Consider the following 23,201-nt stretch of genomic DNA (forward strand, 5'->3'; position numbering starts at 1 on the left):
CCACTTTGCTCTCCTTGTCCTTTCATTTCCCACTTCTTTCCTTCCCTCTATCAACCCAAAAGCTCCTATTTTTCTTTCTAGTTGCTATTTGTTGCATACCAAATACTGCAACGCTCACGGTGGGATTGTAAGGCCCGTTTACGCGGATGTGACAAGGTTGTTGAGATGCGGCCTATTTTAAGTTAAGAGAAATAGACCGGGTTAGAGTAGAAATATAGAGTTCTGATATGTTACTGTCTCCCGCGCTGAGTTGACGGTCGTGGGTCTGTTTTGACATTCAGGTCGTGACGTTTGTCTTGCTTCCTTGGGATTTTCCGTTGAACTCTCTCGTGACTACTGCCTCGTTGGTTTTATAAGTTTATCATGTCTACTGATTGGTTGACGTGAAATATAAATGGTGGGTGTGTGTCTTCCTATTGGTTGTGCATAATGTTGGGGGTAAATGTAAGCTTTGACGTCTGTCGGTGGTGAAGAACGTTTAAATAATTTGAACCCTTATGCCTATCGTCTTGAGGGTGACTTATTGACCCTTCCTATGGTTGTGACACAAGTAGTGGTCATGTGACAACGAGTGTACAGAAGTCAAGTAACGCCGGCAATAATGACATAAAACAGTCCCGCACTTAACTTGGGACGTGCGGTCCTAGGACCGCAACATTATTCTTGCTTGTCTCATTCTCTTTTACTCCTTCCCATGCTTCTCTCGCCTCCTTTATCTCTGCTCCCAACCTATCCATTTCATTTACACTTGTCTGGAGTATCCTTTTCATTGTATTTTCCAATGTATTCTCCTAGACAGTTATCCAAACAGATGTCTCTGCCATGCTTCCTTCCTTACCAGCTATCAATTTTTCCATAGCACAACTGTTTTTGCTTGATGTTGTCATATCCTAACCTCTTTACTTAATCTTCTGCTTCTCCTTTTTTGACTTTCCTGTCTCTGTTTCCCCTTGTATCAACCGATCAGTTATTCCTTTGTTTTATCTCTAGTGCTTCGCTTTTAATTCCAAATCGAATACTTGGCCCGCAGTCCCTTTTATTTTTCCCACTCCACAAACCAGACCTGCCATCTGAAATATCAAACCTCAAATCTGTAGTAGATTTAACGTTATAGCGATGTCGTAAGTTATTGTATTTTGAAATATCAGACGTCGAAAGCTAGTTTTATTTGGCTTCAGCATCCGAAAATAGCGTGTATATATACTTTCTTCTTTTCGAAGGAATATCTGGTTTGCGCGAATGGTATGAGACATCGACAGACGAATAAAGCGAAACCAGCAGCAATCGCTGAACTAAGTATATGTAAGAAAATAATATTCGGATAGGTTTGATAATAAAATGAAAAGGAAGGTATTTTTTAACTTCCAGTTTCAACTCCTCATCAAAAAGTTATCAATAATTTACTGTCAATTCATCATCCCTAATTCACAGGTATTAGCCTGAATACGCCGACGTAGAATTTTGATTTTCATTGTCAACAATACCTTAGAAAATATTAACGGTACTCATCAGTAGTCGGACACCAATCTTTGTCACCCTGAAACAACATATGTTTCTTTGTTTATCTGTTTGATCCTTTTACACCAATTTTCTTCTGAGTGACATCACTTTTTGTAATTGTGGGTGTTCAAGTTTACATCATTCTTCATCTTCGTCACTCTTTACTCAATTCAATTACATCATATACGACTTCCTTGTCATTAGCTCGTACGCAATCGCATATAGGGATGTAACGTTTCCGATGAAAGACACGAATTCATGACATTTATCGATCTAATTATACAAGGTCTTCCAGCAGTACGTACTCTTATTTAAGGAACTGAATGCAAGAATTAAAATAAGTAAAAGCGTGTCGTATGTACATATATCAGACAAACTTCACTGCTCGATGACAGTATAAATAGTTCTCAAAAATGTTCGAATGCACCTGTCGACACGTTTATGGCTACTTTCGTAAAACTGGGTCAAGGATATACCTCAAAGTTTCTTTATATGGGATTTCACATTTAACAAAATTGAATCTGAGATTTCGTCAAGTATGCATACATTTGGACAGTTTTCATGCTTTTCTCTTTTGAAACAGCAGTCTCAAATAAAAAAACGTTATATATTTTCTTTAATTTTTTTATGCAGAGTTACTATCCGCTCGGTTGTACCATGATTTTGGAGGCATACATGAACAAACTATTGTAGAGTAACTAGGTATATATTGTTGAGTAAATATTCGGCGAAGGTGAATAAAGTATACCTATGAATGAAAGTAGTATATTTTCTTTCAGAATTATGTTACTATTTTTAATCTACGTTCACTTTTTTCACAACGATCCTTATCTTGTTGCTATTGAAATGTTATAGTTATTTGCTTTCACTCACCAGCAGTCAGCATGCAGTCCTGGTGCCAAATTCCGAAAATTTTCAATTTATAATATTTAAGGTCTTTCGTTACAATTATACATGTAAGACCAAGAATAAAAGTATAAGCAATAATGTGACAGGCAGAACCAGATTTTAGTAATTACAATTTTTTTTGGCGTTTTCAATTGAACCCAACATATTTCGTGCGGTCGGTGTTTATAAACATTATGTTCATTGAACATCACTCGAAAATACGTACGACTGCAACTCCGAAGATTAGATATGCCTTGCTGTCCTTCCACCGCATTTAGTCTATGTAAAGTGATGAACAATGAACGGTCACTCACTAACAAATCACGCCATTATCTACCAAAAAGCAACTTCCTTGGCAGTTTCCCACTACTCAACCTGAAGTCCTTCCGACAAACCAACGTCCAATCAAGGAACATCGTCTTTCCTCCAATAACACCCAACCTTAACCACTCAAAACGGACTCGAGGACACCGAACGGAACACGACGAGATATCACAGATATCGAGAAACAGAAATCAGTATGTATTCGACATCCATCATCAAGACATATACATATAAAACTCGTATCCGGAACGGTACTCCGTTAATGTTTTACATTTCACTATTGTACAGTTTAATTGCAATAAATAATCACGGTACTAATCGCATATTAATAATCTATTTCAAATTACACTCGTGACCCGTAAATATATAAAGCTAATCACGCAATATTAAGTTGGCGCCTGATGCGTTCTTGACAATTGGAGAAATTCAATTGATTAAGCGCATCATACTCATTTTCCGTGCCAAGCCGCTTTTACCCGATACGAACTACAGGCCATTTGCTATTTTGGCCAAAAATTGATATATTATGACACAATATATCATTGCATCATCAATCCATAAGTATTTAGCTTGTTTAAAGTAGTTATCACACCGTGAACCATTTACTGTGCGCACCGTAGCGCTGCGAACAGTTCGATTGTTAAAGTCTGTCAGTTCAAAGACTTTCGACTAGTAAAAAGAACTATAAGGGTAGTGACGTTATGCAGCGATTTCCCGAATATGCCATTTTTATGCATCCATTGCTTTAAAGAAGTCATCGATTACATGTAGTATACATAAAAATTAGACAAATTTATGTTCCATTCTGCATTCCATATAATGCCTCATTCTTTCAGTGGAAATGTATCTAGGATTATTATGCTAGATTAATCTTTAACAGGCAGAGATCTGCTCGTCTAATAAACAACGACTCCTTTTTAATAACAAAGCAGGTTTATTTCAACTAAAACGTTGCACTATGTTTTCCGCAACTCTTGAACTGGAACTGTCAAACTCACAACTCTCTACTCACTATAACATGACTACATGCATTCTGCCTCACGCGCGCCTTTGCGCCCTTATTTAAATTCTAACACTCTCTCTTTGCATACGCTAGCTCTCTTCGTTGATCACTCATTTCCCACGCGACCTTGCCTTTGGTGGGTCAGGTACTTCAGACACTCGAACACATTGTCAAGCTTTCGTTCATTGTTTGCACTCGACCCAGTCATAAATGTCTCATCCATAGTATTCTTGAACGTGGTCAGCCGTCCGTCTGCATGTACTCCAGATAATGGCCTAAACACCGAAACCGTACCCTATACCGCTCTTAATACTGTTTCCCTTGCAAGTGCCCTTCCCTGCTCACAATACCACGTACATTTTCTTTAGAATTAGATTTGTCATAAAACATATTTCTAGCACATTAAGTAAATATATCTACGTGTACCATAATTGGTACACGTTACCTGCGGATCAAGTTTAACGTGAACCATAAATGATACACGTAGCACGAAATGCGTTATTGTCATTTGAATTCCAAGACGACCTTTTATAAATACAGTCGTATGAAAAGAAAGGTTGAGTATGCATGAAACTTATTTAAAACAGCGTAGTCAGTGTATTTGTAGAATTTCGCATAATACGAACCTATAACTGTCAGATGAATTCTTGCATTTCTGGTAGGACTTTTAGCGAAGTCAACTCTACATCTGTATTCACCTTCGTCTCTTTCTTCGATATGATTGATGTTTAAAGTTGCAGGCTCCTTGACTGTTCTGAAGAATGCACGGTCGTTTAGATGGTCTTTGTCATTCCAGTGAGAAGCCTTTTCTGCATGTTTCCCTCTCATATCGTAACTGAAATGACGTATCATTAATTTATTATTACAACTTCAAATTTTGATTTAGGTAACGTATTAAATTAAGGAAAATACGATGCAAAGCTGTAAGAAAATGAAATAGAACTACATAAATACTTTATCCAACATCATCCCGGCAAGATTATATGATTAATATGATTAATATGAGCATATGAGAAGTTAGATGCTGAATCAATCATAATTTAGTAACGAAAGCTGATGTGTATACTCCATCGGCTAGTAGTCTCAGTTAGAATATTGCGTTTCAAAGAAGGCAGTAGATTTCGATGCGTTTGAAACGTATTTTAGAGATCAAGAAAGAAAATATAAACGCTTGGTTAATATAAGCTTCTCTGACTCATTTATCCATAGTATTAACAACGAACAGCTGTGTAAGGTTTTTTGAAAATATTCCCGATTCAGCTTAGTATCGTCATCGTTCTGAATACCTTTTTTTCAAAATGGCTTATTGGTCTGCAGACTTCCGGACATATGCGGTTATTGATAAAAAAAAATTAAAGACAAAGATCTATATAATATTCTCTAGGTATTCGTGTTCAATCATTTTAACTTTTATGAAAATTATCAAAGCTCTTCATCATTGACCTATCAAATTTTTATAAAAAATTTCTAAATTTTCCGTTAATATTTTTCAATGCTTTTACCAACTTTTGAAAAATCAAACGTCAGTGCCTAATAAATATTATAACAGACGTATAAGTGATGATTCAAAATAATGGGGTGTCCAGATCTCTCTCTCTCTCTCTCTCTCTCTCTCTCTCTCTCTCTCTCTTTCTTTCTCCCTCTCTCACCCTCTCTCTGTCTGCCACATTGTTTTTAAAGACATGTTTTCGAGAAGAGCTCGTTTAATTCTTTGGAAGGTATGTTTCCATACGTATCCTCAATTTCTCACTAGTCAGTCATTCCTGCATCGTACATATGACTATCTGCTTCGAATTGACTATACTGCACGACTGACATGCTGAATCTGTATGCACTTCGCCCATCTTTACCGTCTGCAGGAGATTGTCTATTGGCTATCTTAATTTGTAGGTATTGTGGTATCTCTGACGATGAAAGATACTCTTCCAAATTTGTTCAGTATCCAAAACCTAGACTTCAGTGCGATTAGTGCAAATTGCTTAATTAACGAAGTTTCCTCGTAAAACGATTGATCTTCACTGGTTTCGCTACAGAAACTCTTCGCACCTGGGTAGTGCCCCGAGGTGCCAATAAGGCACACTGATTGGTTAACGGCCCTGTTTGCACATTAACCAATCCTGGGTCTTCCTGGTAACTTTTCTCGTCCTGTATTTTGTGCCTTCTTTTGGTACATTTTCAGGTGCGACAGTGCGCTCGAAAATGTTGCAAGGCTGGCCAATTTCCAACGGGTTATTGTGCATGACGTGGCAGGCCGTGACTAGCCTACCACGCCTCGCGGACCTTTCGGAGGAGCAGTGAATATGTAGTAAAGTGCTGTTGAGGCTGCTTTTCATCCTTATAAAGGGATTAAAAACTTTCGCTCATGCGAAGTACGAGTTACTCACAAACAGCAGTGAACGTGCGAGTTCCATAAATCCTGTTGACCGTTTGCGCGCCAAACATTGTTACTTGTTCGTACGTATGGCCGCTACAAGTTCTTTCTTCGTCGAATGTGGAGTATGTTATGTTAGGTATTGATCCAACGATTAAATTGATTGTGTTTATAATTAATAACACATGAGAAAAACCTTTATTGAAAATAGTAGCCGCAATGAGGAGCAACCTTTGACCTTGTAGTGGTCCAAAATAATCATTTTTGAACCAAACAGAATTATCACAACGTCATTCTTTTGTACTACTCCACCCAAAGCAAATCAGAAGCAGATAAATATACATATATGTGGATATATATATGTGGAGATGAGTGTCTCCAGTATGTGCGCCATATACATATGTATCGAGTGGAAAGATTATTTATGGTAGAATGTCGAATGCGAACGAAGGGTTAGCAAAGGAATGCGCCTGAAGATTCGTGGTACGTGACGCCATAGGAGCGAGTTTGTATGTCATGCGTACGAAGTGACTGATTGTGAAAGAAGAAAGAAGGTTGAAAAAGGAGGAAAGAAGGAAAAAATATGAGGTTTGAATAAGGACACATGTAAGGGTGTAGATGTGTGGGAGCCTAAACCGTTCTTACGTCACAATTATAGTCCTATTATTATTAAATCTTGTCTGTTTTACCTTTTATGTCCTCAACCTCATTTGACTAACACATCGGATTTAAATTACCGAGATATGCTAGCATAGACTCTCGATTCTCCTATTGTCACGATCATTAGAATCGGTTACGTGCTGATAGACTATAACATCATACCATTGTGCACGTGTAAAGGTGTTACGACACGCAAGGTCGCAAATAATTTTTACCCTCCATAAACTTTGTTACGGCCCTAGTACCGAAAATCCCAAATTAAGCAAGGGATAGGTTTATATCCTTATTTCTAATGTCCCTTGACTCACGGATAACCATTCTCGCCTGGTCACCACTTGGGTGAACTTCAGCAAGAGTCAATAAGTCTTCCTTGAAACGATGAGCATAAAGACCCAATTTGTTTAATTGTCCACCACCGAAGGGCGTCGAAACTAATACACAATCCCCACGATATTGGCAACCAATTCTCCTTCAAATCCAACGAAGGCAATACAGCAACCACGGCCAAGGATTTCTATCTCAACTTCTACCTAAATGCAGTCAAAATAAACCTACCACGGCAAACTCAACGCAAGAGAAGAGTCGTAAATCAGAACTCTTTAGAACAACTCTAGCCAGGTTTAGCTAGATTAATTTAAAGTAAGTCCGGATCCCTGTAGAATTATTGTATTCGCGTAACAAATCTTATAACCTCGCGAAGACCTTAACGTGAGAGTCGAAGAGTTCGGGGATCAACAAACTCAAAAATAGTCTGCTTTAAATGCTGCAAACCTTCATATCTTACTTTAAGACTTCAAACTGCTATTAAAGACAAAAAAGGAATTTGATGCCTCTCATAATATGGATTTGTCTTGCTATTTAAACATTTGTTAGTACCATATATGTAACACATATGTTTCATCGAATAATATGAAATAATGATGTGCAAGAAAAACGTTCCCGTAACTAATAACATGATTAAAATTTTCATATAGCAGCTGATTTCATTGCTTCTACAAAAAAAACAGTGAATTTAGCAGATGCATTACTTTGTTACTGTGGCGATATTTGGCTATGGATATATATTTTGGGTAAATGAAAAGTTTCTAAGATTTTTATAGTCTTTTAAGTATATTTTAGGTAAGAGCCTTCATTGTGTGAATATGAATCTTGTATGTCATAATTTTCTGACGACATTTCTTAGCTTACTTTTAAGTTCAACCTTCGTTTAGTATCAAACAAGCTTATTTCTCCTTTTTCGCTCGAAACCTATAAATTACTGGCCTCATGGTGCAGCCGAATGAATCGTAAGTTTGTACATATTATTGCTGCATATTTCTTGTAACAAAAGGCATGCGGAATCTGAAATATATCGCTAGTAATTCGGTGAAGAATTTTCCGATCATTCCTAGAGAAAACATTGTTATATAAATTTGAGTCATTTGTGAGAACTTACATGCCAATATTCTTCTATTGTTCAAAGAGGAGTCCAAGGTCTCAAATATTCGCGTAAACTTCAGTCCAACATGTTAACATCCAACAGTTCGCGAAGATAAAGATGGGGATTATCATTCTCCCCTTTTATCCAAAGTGCATATTCTCGTCGTAGACGAATCGATTACACAATTAATTTAATAGACTGCTGCTTCAATCATTTGTATAATGTTACAGTATTCTAAACAATATCGATCAATGTTCTTCACTCGTCAGAAAAGTTTTATCTTACGACTTTGTTATTCAAATTTATTTAAATTATTTGCTTTAAGCTGTGAATAAAATAAATATGTGTTTGTATAGATTGAATATTTGTTGCTTGCCGCTGTTGCTGCTGCTATCTTTCTATACTTCTGGAACATGAAACCTAAGCCAGCTCACCCATGAATGATTATATCAAATTCAAAATCGAGAATTACACTCTTTATCCTACACATCTGGTCAATACTTGGCACTGTATTACAATTAGAGATGCATACGACCATTATTTGCAAGATAATATTTTAGAAATTGTCCTCACTTGCCTAAAGAAATTGGTGAAAATAATTATATTTTGCAACAACATACGATAGAAGCAGTAAAATCTATTTTCTTCGAATACTAAGTTCCAGTAAGTTATACACGATTGTTATCTAGTTCGTGAGATATACATTATAAATGAAATGTGTATTGAATAATATTTGAAATATTTCTTAAATTGCACTGCTCAGTTTGTGCCACACTTAGAAGGAATATTGAATTACATCAATGAAAATATAAATTAAATTATTGGAATTAATAAACATATGATGTCACTACAGATTCCAGGGGATACAATTTGTACAAGAACTCACAACAAGCACAGGTTCAACACCAATTTGTTTCAAATTGATGTAACACTACGATTGAATTCTTCGAAACATGCAAAAATAATTTTACAAGACACAATATCATCATCTTCAAGATACTGCCAACCGATTCGCAAAAAATTTATTCCAGAATAAACAGATAGTGTTATCAAGGAAATAATGAATATACAGACTAAATTAAGTACATTTTCAAGAAATAAGGGTGTTTCGGAACCAAACCGTGAATTCGAGGATCGATGAGATAGGCACGGATGTTGGGTTGTAATGGCACGTGGGTATAGATTCGACCGAAAGTGATCAACGAATTCGGCAGTATTCGACTCAGATGTTCTAATTTATGGACCACACCACACAATCATCGAGGTGACTCTGTCCGATTTGAATACGTAGCAAATGAGCAATCAACGGTGAATGATTATTCGCAACGCTTAATTCTGTCGTCGGTGAGATCAACTTGTTCCGATGTTTGCATTCTTGCGATTTTTCATCGTCCGTCGAACATTCGAAGGCAAAAAGTAATTTCAACTGGTCAGAGGAGAAGCGTTCTCCTATTTGGCACTTTAACGAACCAAGGGCAGGCCTTAGGGGTCATCCACACACTGGTGACACATCCTGAGAGAAGACAGACGTGGTCACCTCGACTTCATGTTTTCGAAACTGCGCACATGTCCTGGACCTTCCTTTTATGCACCTAATGTGAACCAAATCTTAAGTGCTGTTGCCGGATTTCTAAATTACGACGCTAAAAAATGTCTCGTGCCGGCGACCTAAGGGAAATAAATGGAGGTTTCCAAAATGCGCAATAAACTAAAAAGGAAAAAAGAATGAACTTTAAATATATAATGGAAGGTACTGAATATAAAATTATTTTGCATTTGCGGCCTGCATGTTAGAAGACCGTAACGGGCCTTCTAGGCTTCTAGGCCCGATTTCTGTTCCATGATAGGACAGCTTGGAACATGAGATCCTAAACAAAGAGTTAAGCGAGATATGCAGTGCTGTAACAAATGCGCAATCAACAATAAGATACTACCTATTCGTAATTCAGTTAGTGAGGAATTTCACAATTTGAACAAAATGAAGGCGGATGCTCTGAATGTATTCTAATTGAATTTATCTATTCTACACAAATATAAATAAGAAATGTGGCATGTAGGAGAGACAGTAGATGAAAATAAAGTTGAATGCAAGAAGGATTCTATTCAAAAGAAATTTTGATCGTGGATGAGATTTACAGTAGACAAGCTAAAATACTGTGTTGATAATTCAAATAATTGTAAAACTGCATTCTTTCAATCACGAAATATATACATGAATTATGGTCCGACAATCTACGATTAATATATAGATATCAAATAATACTTCAATTTAATATAGTAAGTCAAGTGTTTACAATATTAATGTGACAATGTTTGTCATTTTTGCCGTGGATAGGACGAATACATTTTTGAAGAGAGTAAACAGTTGGATCAATTAATGTATTAACAAATGCATATTTGTCCTCTGAAATATAAGGACAACCGTTGAGAATGTTCATATTATCTTATGCTCTCCTCAAAGCTATCCAATTCGAGTCTGAAATATTTTCTGATATTAAAAACAGACGGGTCATCCCAAATAATAGTGTCACATAGGACAAATTGTGTATACAAAATGACCCGTTTGAAGTTTCAAACGTTGTTCTTCCTCTAGTTATGGCGCAGTTATAGAAGTTTGTCTAATCAAATAAGCATCTTATGATTGACATTGGGTATGTTTTCAATATCTCAATGTAATTTTGGTTCATTTTTAGTTTGGGAAGCCGTACTCATAAAACTGCATGTGAGTATGCAGCAGACAGAAAATTATTAAAGCGTGCCACAATCATATATTATAGTATCGCATTCTGAATACTGAAACGTGATTACTTTTATCTCTATAATACCTTCTTTGTAACAGTTTTTACCTAACGTCAATTTTGCAACTAAACTGCGGTCTATAAATGGTTGAAACGTAAGATATAGCGGGACTCTTTCGTTTCCTTGTATCCTATTCTTTGTTGACAACATTTCAAATTCTAAAACCTGAAATTCGAAATCTGATTATCGGGATGGAAATATTACATCATCACCATTGTCAAGTCAACTGTTCCTAAATATTCTTTTAAAAGTTTAAAGTTTAGAATTCGAATGCTTACTAGCTTCAGGCGTTAACAGTAATATGTTATTCACATGACCTCTTCAGTGGGTCAATAGCTCCACATAGCTGGCCATAAAAAACTTTTCCTATTTTCCTAAATTGAAGATGCTATTGTGTTCTATTGAGATATTTCAAAGTATATGCATAATAATTTCTACGTAATCACATGAGGTATAATTCTTCTGACAAAGTCGGTGGGGTAACAACATCATTTCAATTCTTAACTTGTCTTATAAGCAGAAATTGTTTAAAAAACGACGATTTTTGCTTTTATTTCTCATAATTATATGTACATTGTATGCAAAAGATATGTACTTTTATAGATAAAAACAAAACTTCATTGCGAATTCTAATATTGAGCGACGAAATATTTAAAATTTATACCACTTCGCTAATTTCCTTTTCTCGTACGATAACCTACAGTAACTTATTGTACAATACGAAGACAAATTAGAAATCGATCAAATGAAATCAATACATCTCAAAGTTATTGGCACATGCAGATACTGGTAGGAATGTGAAGGGTAAAGGAAATAATCTAATTTGTTTAAATACTCTTTTCCTTACATAACATAATGTTTAGACCATGAAGCGAGAACGTGTATTGAAATATTTCTTTTATTGAAGTGACAGTCTGTATTACAGTGAAGAAAAGAGTAGAATATCGGAATAGGCTAATTCAGTTGTCTTTCGTAGAACATGTTATGTGTGTCAACAATTTTGTGACGGTAATTGTTGCATGGAATCATTTTATTCCATTTTTTTTCTTTTTATAACAACAAGAAATGACATTGATACGTTTTTCATAGTATTGTGTGTTTATGATCTAAACTTTATGTATTTCAAATAAAAGGCTTGGGAATTCTTTTATTATTTCCTTTACCCTTCATACTCCTATCTCCTTCTGCGTGTGCCAAAAATTCGGTGACATACTGTGATTCAATACCGATGTGCTCGAATTTATTCATTTAGCAATTTCGGTGAATGTAGTTGTAGTGGACACTCGACGGTTTGGAAAAATATAGACTCCTAGGATCTTGTCTTTTCAATTTGTTTAATGTGACATGCGGCATCGAAATAACTGAAGATACTTCTAATAGAGGAAAAGATTTTTCCTGACATTTACCTAACCCAAATTAACTTCGGTACGAAATGTATCAGCCTTAGGCTTCTATTAGATTAGAATAATTGAAGGGCTTCATTCACAGTATGTATGCGTGATAAATGGTAATAATTGTTTATATGGCAAAAGCAGGTGGCATAGAATTCCCATGCGGCAGAACTTCTGCTAGCCGTCCATTCAGCATATCAATCCATATTGTTGAAATACCTGATACCGATCATTACGTTACCAACAATTTGGAAACTATTTTAATTGCATTATCATCGCGATTGAACTTCTTCTGTATTCTGCCTGGTTGTTAGGAATCCTCGCAAGCTCTCGGATTGTAGCTCACCGAAATATTATTCAGTAACTAGTTCAATCATGTCCTGACGTCCACGTGCAAGAGAATTGACAGGTAAGTGGAAATACTGTCCACAACTGTCTGAGAATTCGAAAGACTGACTGACTCCCGGACGTTACGAGACAGACTTTGGTAAAGCCTAAGGACTGACATGGATTCCCGATAAGAACTGACTGACCAACATGGGTGAAGTCAAAAAACTATACCATATCTGAGTCCTCCAATTTCCCTCGCTATTGATTAGAAGAAAATCGAGAATTCGGCGAAAGGCTTGTGCTCCATTAGTGGCTAGGAAGGACCCCCCCCCCCCCCGCTGATGCTGAATTGGTCAAACCCTGTTCGAAATTTGCAAGCAGCCTCAATCGGAAATTGGACGATCTCACGAAAAGTATGACAAGTACGGTGTAGGCACTGGTACCGCAGGGATACAATTTAAGCCCAGAGCCGGCGGCTTTTATCCGTCCGCTCGTCAATTACTGGGTTGGACTCGCGGGGATATGCCGCCGCAAGTGTCTCGGCGGACAAGCTGCGCCGGAACAGCTTGGGCGCCGGTCTACAGAGCCAGTAGGCGTTTAGAAAGGTCTCGCCTATACCAAGGGTGACAAGCGGAGCTTGCTTACGTTAAGTCGATTGGTAGTTTTGCTTGGAAGGTGCGCGCCGGAATGCGCTGATTAAGCGCATCTCAATTCTGGGCTCATGGGGGCTGTGCATTAAAGCTCTAGTGTAGCCGCCGTACCTTAAGTCACCGACACACTTTCGGAAGGAAACCCACAAATCCTGGACCAGTTTTCGGGAAGAGACGTACGCTGCCGCATGTGCTTCCCCTACACTTTACAGAATAAAGACTTTATCCTCTGTTCCAATACTGCGAGTTTTATCTTACACAAGCATTTATTTTTACCCTGCTCCCTGTATAATTCAAAATTTCGCGACCATCAAAGAACTCGGAAGTCTAGTGCATTAAAGCGTGAAGTTTGGTGTTATTTCGTATACTGCTTTCAAAAAATGGAGTTGACAAGAAGAAGGAAGACAGTGCAATGTATCGCATTCTCAAGGGCACAAAATAGTTTTAACGGACGCCTATGTAGAAGGACTAGGGACAACTCAAATTTAGCAGCGACCTTTGATATTTTAAGAGAGAAAATGCAAGAATTGTAGGTGACATCTGACGGAATTATTGAAACAGTTTTGAGTGATTGACAAGCAAGTGACGGAGAAATTACTAAGGAATGTGAGATGCCACCGAGTACAGAAAGAAGTTGGCGAAAGCAAAACGAATATCAAGTACACGCGCTCGCGTACATAATTCGTTTGGTAATCAGGAACGTGCCATGCGAAGTAAGAATTGAAGGCAGTTAAAGCTGCCTAAGATACAGTCGGTTGAGTGCAATGGGGAAACACGCGATTGACCACCTGCTTTATAGTTTGTTTAAAATCATCCATGAAGGCCCAAGCCTTGACCGTGAAGATATATTCTAGTCTGAAATACGAGCTATGATGCCGGTTTTTTTAGCAGCATAGCTGGCTAGAAGCTACACACCGACAGCATACAATTACGATAAAGTTATAGATAGTCTAAAGAAACGATTTGGTAAGGGAAGCTTCCAAGTGCAAGTTTGCATCAGAGAGCTCTTACAATTAGTTCGGATCAAGGCGGTGTCATTCGAAAAATGATACCCGTCATCAACCATTTATGACTCGATTGAATCATATTTTAGAGCGATCGATTCCTCGGAGGTATCTATCGATGTGTGTGCAGCCATGTTAGCAGAATCAGCCCTAACAGAAGCTTTGTTACGTGCCTGGGAACGAAAGAATTCGATGCAAGTTGTGTTAGTGCGGGAAAGTAACGCCAGCGGCAACAAGACTCAAGAGAAGTATTACGTGGCTCACTAAATGAAATTTTTGGAAGAAGTACAGAATTGATGGGAGGATTCCCATGACTGAAGGGTTTCGATTTGACATCATATCATGAAGAAATTGAGAGACCAAGAAGGTGCAAAGCATACTCAAATAAAAGAAAGGTACCGAGTGTGATAGTCCGCTTACAGCAAAGCACAAGAAAAATTTATGTGTTTTGTAATTTCTAGTACCACGAGAATGTTGATTGCCAGCGGGTCAAGAAGATCTCGGAACCTCTCGGGAAATCGTTTACTAGTGAAGAAGCAACATGCACATTTCAATTGCATGATGATTGATTATGATGGCAAAATGTGCCATGTTTATTTGAAGTGTGCAAAGTATTCACGGCGACACGTTACAATGATGTTTTACACACAGCGGGGAGTTTTAAGGTTCATGAAAGTAGTCATGGGTGAGTGATGAATAAGGAAGAAATGGTTTATTGAGGGTGCTGATTCGTAAATTCACTTGCAAACGCTACGCGCGATATTAAAAAGTGAAGCAAGAGTATATATCGTGCGAAATATGATAGATGCAATAAATTATAATAGATACGGATACAAAACAGATTGGTGCAAGCGTCCTATGAGCTGCTTGCGGTGCAATGACCAAACCACTCTTTATTTGGCGGTATGAGCTCTGGCATAATGTCGTATGCAAACACATCGAGTACGACTATGCAGCTTAAATATCGATTTTGCCTGTGACATCGTTGCTATCAACCAAGACGTTCTTTGTGTAGGTATTATGCACAGTTAAGCAGGGTAAATTGTCTGAAGAGATAATGGAACGTAATTTCTATTCATCAAACTTGGGTAGCAACAAACGGAGGATCGGTATGACGATACCTAGTGTTGAAGACCGGATTAGTAGCAGTCGAAACACATCTTCGCTGGGCAATAATGGTTAAAGTTCCCGGGACTGAGATACGACGAGACCCAATAACTCCAACAATATTAATGTTTGCGAGAGGTGACAAAGTAGCTGATTTATGGTCACTCGATATCTTAGGGAATAAAGAGAACTTTGACGCTGGAACCGAAAAGGAGCAAGAAGAGTGAAAAGTCGTCCGACTTTGGGTAAAATAAAACTTTAGATGTTTTTTGCTTTCAGTCTACGACAAATAAATTGCAGCTGGAGGGAAAATTTCAAGGTAACGATGCAGCGCTTATCCAACGTTTAAAGCGGAGGGGTCATTGTTTACGTGCACAAGGAGGGAGAGAAACTATGGAGCATTACTTGCCGCATCGGCACGGTATTCAGGACAGGAGTACGACAGTAATTAGGCCCGTTTCCGACGTCTCAGCTAAGGACCGACAGTGCCCCTCATTGAATGAACGTCTCCAAAAAAACGCTAACCTCATCGAGTTGGTAACGATTATTTTGTTGCGCTTAGAGCAAGGTACTTAGAAGTAAGTTTACAAGCGAAGGATGGGGACTTTTTCCTATGGGTAGACGCGAAGGATATATCTGTATTCTTGTGACATAGTAAAGTAGTGTTTGTCACTGATATGCACTTAAGACAAATTGTGGAAACGATTAAAGATAGTTCAAACGTTTGAATTAACCGCGATAATATTATAAAATTGCTACAAAGCTTTTATGTGGATAATTGTTTGTCTAACATAGGTTTTACAGATTAGTTACACAAACTTATAGCTAATTCGAATGTAGCAATGAAATTAGCTCATTTCGATCTCCATGAGTGCGAGTACAGCGAAGACAACGGTCGTATGAACCCAGCTGCAGTATTAGGTACTACATGGGATAAACTCTGAATTAATGTGTCAAGGATAGATAAACTTGATTTTATAAAGATTATAAATCGACGCACTTTGTCTTTTGCACAGAAACTGTTTGACCCGCTAGATTCCATTTGCCCTGTAGATCACGATCCAAGGCTGACGTTGGAAGAGACATATGTCGCACAACTGTCATGGTATGTCGAAGTTAGTGGAGATAGCAGAAGTAGGTTTATAAAATGCAATTCTGCAAAAAGGATTTGAAGGATGTTTATGTCTGATGCAAAACGTAAATACGTCGGACATAATAACTCTGTACACCTCTTTTGTGATTGCTCCCAGTTGATTTCTCTGAAGGAATGCGTAGCGTGCTCTAAATGCGTTAAGGTTTAGAGCATATAATTTTTTGCTGTAGCTAGTCCTATTCGATTTTTGCTTGCCTCTAGTGCCTCGTCTTGGCATATTCAGGGTGCACACTGATTGGTTATTTCGCAATAACTGAGCAGCCGTAAGGTCACGGGTTTTGCCTAAATGTGACGTGAGTAGAAAACGTCGGTAATTAACTTACGCAGCTGTTGACTTTATTCGCATTGAGCGGGACTCGAATGTCACGGTTAGTTTTCTTCAAGCAAAAAATCACACACTATAAGGATGGCGGATAAGGAAGAAATAGGAAACAGGCACAAAGAATACGATTTTCAATTTAGTAACGATGAAATATATTTAAAATATGAACTATGCTTGTTTCAGTTTAAGGCTAGTCGAATTCTACACCGACTGTGCTCTGACTCGAGGCTCTAACCATCTAACCACTGATACTGACTACACTCTACTACATTGCTTCCCTATACTCCTCATAGGCTGCCTCGTCTGCGCCCATGCACTATTTCTTCAAACCTACAATCGCCTTATTAAAAGGGAGCCTGATGCCAAAGTATTCCGTGAATTAAATTATTAACGGCGACAGTCGGTGTTGAGTTAACGCACGCTACTACAGAGGCTTTCGATTTAGAATATGTCGATGTTTTCGCTGGTCCGACTCATCCACGGCATTAGCATGGATTCGAATATAGAGAAAGATTAACTGGGCAACGTTTGATTGGAACGGTGTTCAAGATGTAATGGAATTGTCGTATCCAAATCGGTAGAGACACGTACCGGGACGATTTAATCCGGCAGACCTGTCATTGAGAAGTGTGTACCATCAAACCACTATCGACGTCGAAATGGCGGGAGAATCACCATTGGCTACGCCCACCTGTGCACAACTTACCTAAGATTAATTAAAAGCTATGCAGAAACAGTTCAAGGACATCCCCTACCTCGATTACGTTAACTAATAACGATTAAAGTGATCTAAAGTCGTGATACGATAAGTAAGCTGCATGCAGTAAGCTATTACAATATTTGCGTGGATAAGAGAACTTTATTACAATTGCAAGAGGGGGAGAGAGGGGGGGAGGGAGGGAGAGAGGGAGAGAGGGAAGAGAGAAAGAGAGAGAGAGAGAGAGAGATCACAAATATCTCAAAAACTACTGGGTAGTTGCCCCTATAGTGATATATTTTCTTGAACTGCATGACGAGATCTACAAACCTGCAAAGTTTGAACCAAATCTGCGACTCGAAGGACTTGCACACTCCTTGTGAGGCACATGTAGCGCAATATAATATGCGTCATGTTTCTTCGCGACATTAAGGAAGCTGGTGTAATAAATCTTGACTAAATTGAGAATCGCAAATTACATAAGAGATTTACATACAGGCAGCGAATAAAAGACGATTCGAGAAAGAGATTTCATACTGAATATTTAGGAGCGCTTGCTCGTCAGGATGGATTAGCCGAAAGTAATCGGAAGATAAAGATCGACGGTATTGTTTTTGTTGATATATGGACACAATCCGTTTTCTCGTAGATCTTTGAAGCGAACAGGGATGTTGGTATGTAAGGCCAATGTGTGCAATAGATTCGGCTCGAATTTTCCAATAAATTTTAAAGATTTTAGCTTCGTGATCCGATGATTGAATGATGATCTACAATTTCTTAAGATGAATGTGTACAGTTTGATTACATAGCAAATAACCACTCAACGGTGAATTATTGTTCGCAAATGTTTCTTGGGTCTCCGAGAATGACTTGTTGCGATGCGTTTGGATATTCATCCACGACTTGTAGAATGACTTGTAGAATAGTGGTGTGTATGCTCTTGTTTCTTATGAACTGCTGACCCTGTGACCCACGCTTTTTTGAAGCGAACCAGTATTCATGGACCGTCTGTTATCACGCGTTGCAGTAGAAATTATTCCCTTCGTAAGTACAAATGGTGTGCTGCAGACGTTTTACGGTAAATCGCTGATAAGTTTGTACGGTAGCTCATATGTTAGTCTGCTCCTTATTGACACGTAGGAGTCATAGTTCCTTTCCTCGGAGTTTCGATACCTAATCTTCGAAATCTCTACGATAACTGTTTGATGTATCGAATTAGACTCTTTGACCTCTCGAATCTGACAGTTTGAAATTTTGTTGATCATTGATTTCTCGCCTTAGTATGTCGAGGATGGGCGCTGACTCGTCATTTTGGGAAATATTAAATTTCCAATCAGCAGTACCCTAATTGTTGTCACCACTCTTCCATGCACCTTTGGCGCGCCATCTTTTGGTATGGATGGGGCGATAACTGAACAGGCGTGAATTCATGGGCTTTGTCTAATGCTTACGGTCTTCCTCCAGGTCTGAAGCGTCAATAGTTTCTAACGTAAGAAGAGCTTCGGGATGACCCTTCGGAACTACCGTGGTCTATAAGACGTCCTTCGGCTGTTCAGCGTGGATGAATTTAAGATCTAACTCAACATCTGTTCTATTGCCACTCAATATTCCTACATTACAACTCGAAAGAGTCTGTCTTTACAATCGTGTTACAGACCTTAGAAGTACACAATTCCCAGCTCATTTAGGTATGCCAAGACGGGATATTCCACATGCACAGCGTAACACCGTCAAAGGAAAACCGTTTTCTGGATTGACAGGTATTCGAAACGAGGGTGGGTCTCGGTCCTCGAATCAGTTGGCCCCAAAGTGTGGAGGGGCGTTTTCCACGATAAAGTAGCTGGTGGAGGAAACTCGATCTTCAGAGTGGGGTTGTTGGAGGGCCAGCCGCACAATTGTGACCAATCTTGAGAGGTGACCGTAAATTTATGGCCTCGAAACTCGCGACCATTGCACGTGGCGAGTTCCTCTCTTTTACAGGCCCATCTTAAGCAAAATTCTAAGTGCTGTTGCCTGATTCCTAAAATTAGGAACTAAAGAAAGGAACAGTTTATGAAAGTGTGCCGTAGGCTTATAAAGTGGACAGTACCAAACATGAAATGAGTCAACGCTTATGACTTGGTTGCCAAAAGACCGTAACTGGTCTTCTGGGTCAGAGGTTTGTCCCAGGATGGGGCATCATGTTATATAACAATCCTGAACAGAATGAAACACATAGGTTTCAATAGAAATTCAAATTGACCTAAGCATGTTATTTCAAATTCATAGCAAGGTCAAACTCACGACATTGTAACGACTAACGTCCTCGCCCTCGCGGATGAAGTCCTACTTGCAGGAGGTTCCATGACTTTCTCGCAAGTCTTCGATGAATCCTCGACTTCCCATAAATGGAAGTTCCTATGCTACCTAAGTATTCCCCGTTCAAGGCAGGGTCTGCTAGAAGGCACCTCTGCCTTGATTTTGGAAAGTGATGGACGTACAGGCCGTTCATCCACATTCGGAGACTTTAACGTATAAACGCTTATAATTGAATGAGTATAACTGAATTGTACGAAAGTTTAATCACATTCTAGTGTGCATCTACAGGAATATTAGCAAGTACACAAGGGTACAATCCCTTCGAGACAGTGAAGAGTAAATTAAAAACACCATCACAGAGTAACATAATCTGTCAACATCCAAACATAGATGCAGTGCTAAAATTCATGAAAGTGAAAGGACTCACTCCGAAGCGCATTAATAAGATTAATGTCCCAATAAGCAATACAGCTAAATTGGAAATTATAAAAACAGCTGAACCAGTGCCAAATTTCATAGTTAGAAAGAAATCGTTGTTATCGCGACGGAAATTGACAGACATGCCACTAATGAAGAAAGCAACTCCTGCAAATGTAATAAAGGAAAAAAATGAAGCTACACAAAACTGCAGATATGCTCCCGAAGCAATTAGAGAAAGAGTGAGCGAAGATCAAGGGTAAACGTTCGTTCGCCGCTTTCCACGCTGATCCAGGCCAAACGAAAAACCCGAGTCCTCGGAAACAGTACGACATCGACCGAGGACCGAGAGCAGTAGATGAAAGTCGGCTAAAAGACCCTAAGGCTGAAAGACTAAAAGTTTCCGCCAGCGTCAGCCCACAAGCTCCGCGGCTAGCAACAGCAGCGCCCACCACCAGCAGCCACAAAGGACGGAAGGACCACTATCGACTAAGAAGGCGAAGGCGAGGAATGACATCATCGAGAAACGATGTTCACCGAACGGTACCGGCAACTAGGTAAGAAGCACAAGACCTCTCCCCCATAGCAATAATTGACACACCGCGTATAATAAACATAGGAATAGTTTCAGAAACAATGAAGGAAAGCAAGAATTATTACACGAAAAATATTTCGAACAATAAGCGCGTTTTGCATGCTAACACGTTCGCCGCGCATAGCATGGAATACGATATTCGAAAAAAGCAGCATAAAATTCTTTATATACTCACCAGAAGGCACACGAGATGTATCAATTCTATTAAAAAACGTAGGCTGCGACTTTGAGCCGAAACAAATCCAGAACGAACTACGTTTGTAGAATATCCCAATCGTGCAGTTTCAAGCCGTAAAAAAATTCGGATTGAGGAAGTCAATTCTAGAAGGTAGAAATTTACCAATTTGCATAGTACAGCTGTCTCCTGGCAGCAAAATAAATAATTTAAATGAATCAATCTTGTCCTCTATTCCCTGATGCATTAGGAACGGATATTACAGGATGATCGTGTACAGTGCAAAAGGTGTCAGAGAATAGGCCACATCGCCCTAAAAACTAATCTAGACTACAGGTGTGTTAAATGTAATCTGCAGCACAATCCAGGAGAATGCATGCTAACAAGCACAGCTATGGACAAACCGTTTTGCGTCAATAGCAAGGGATTTAGGCACCCTGCCTCCTGCAGAAGGTGCACAAAGCTTCACGAAAAGAAGCAAAAGATTGACGAATGAATATAACTGATTAAAGCAGAATGGAAATGGAAACAGAATTTAGTAAATAAAACGGTCAACTCGGCCATTTCTTATACCGCGATGCTGACGGTCAAACACACAGAAATGCGTATAAATACGCACCCAGTTGTAAACGTAAGTAAAAACGGACTTACGCAAAATAGTACCACCTACAATTTCAACAGAACGCTATTAGGTGAAATTAGACAGATGACATCATCCATAAACCAAGAAATCGCGCGTAAGCACAAAGCGTAGATCAGCAGTAACAAAATTAATTTTACAGCTGAATCCCTTGGAATAGACTTCTAATCCACGCATCCTCAATAATACAGACACACTGCCAACAAACTTTTACTATCACTGCTGAACGGGCATTGTCATACGTAAAAACATTAAGTTCAGGACATTTGTCTAAACCACGAAACGACAGCCAAAACAAATTAACAGATATAGAATTAAAGCATCAAGACGCGGCCAAGCTATTCATAATTGCAGGGTACGCTGCGAGCAATTCTAAGAACGATTTCATGGCAGAATTTAAATCCCTATTTAGGCAGCTCGAACTGTATAAATATAATATCTATGTAATAGCCAGTGACCTCTACACGAAACACTACTCATGGGATGACGCTACAAACAATAGCAGAGGGATATCTCTTAACACGTGGACCCTCGAAAACCATATCCCATACCGACTCTCTACCCACAAAACAGCAATACCGTCCTATCCGAGAAGCAATGCCTACTTAAACGTCTGTTTAGCCACATTAAATTTCACAAAATTCCAGGACATTATACCCAAGGCTCATTCGAAAATGATAAGGACCATCGAGCAGTCTTGATAGAAATATCGATTCGTACATGGGACTCGAATCGTAGATGAGTAGGAACGATACCATATCAACGCTAAAGGACTAGATGAAAACCGTTATATACGAAATGAAGAAAGCGTTTCATTATTCCATCAATACCTTCTGGAAGAATAAGACCTCCAGCATATCCCCGGGACAACCCTTGAAATCCTTTTCCACGGTCAACAGCATATTCCGAAGAACGGAAGCAAGCACTATAGGAATCTTAAAAATTCTTATGACGAACGCACAGCTCCTTCGAGATTCAAACGTATCATTCGAGACTCATCAGGCAAATGCGCGATAAGATATTCTCACCAGAGAGACAGAGCACAAACTAAACGTCCTCGGTAGACACTTTGAATCGGTGTATATGCAAAACTTACTCATGGGTAAAGAACTGCTTTCCCATATCATCGGACAGAAAATTAACGAACTTAAGTAGGAAATCGTGGAGGACCGACTTAAGGACAAGACAGTATATACATTCGGCAACGACAATACTGCGGACAACCCAAAGAACACATGCGTACCTACGGACTATTTCACATCGTTCAAGGAACTAAAACTCACATTCAAAAAACTGAGTAATAAAGTATCCTCCAGTTTCGACAACGTTTCTAATATCGTTCTCAAAAATTTGCCGTTAAAATATATAATTACGTTGTACTTTTAATAATTGCTTAAACTAAATGTATTTTCCCACTACCTGGAAAACCGCTTAACTAATTACTATGAAAGAGAAAG

The 23,201-nt window shown here is 38.7% G+C and overlaps 1 protein-coding gene across 1 annotated transcript in view; it reads right to left on the bottom strand.

Moving 5' to 3' along the window:
• LOC108547976 (uncharacterized) overlaps positions 1-23,201 on the bottom strand; it is a 230,722-nt gene that overhangs the window by 194,278 nt on the left and 13,243 nt on the right. Inside the window, exon 6 of the mRNA XM_017900727.1 lies at positions 4,342-4,550. Coding sequence (XP_017756216.1) covers positions 4,342-4,550 — 209 coding nt within the window. The remainder of the gene's footprint in view (positions 1-4,341; positions 4,551-23,201) is intronic.

The sequence above is a fragment of the Eufriesea mexicana genome, unplaced genomic scaffold, assembly GCF_001483705.2.
Source record: "Eufriesea mexicana isolate 0111107269 unplaced genomic scaffold, ASM148370v2 scaffold1336, whole genome shotgun sequence".
Classification (NCBI taxonomy): domain Eukaryota; kingdom Metazoa; phylum Arthropoda; class Insecta; order Hymenoptera; family Apidae; genus Eufriesea; species Eufriesea mexicana.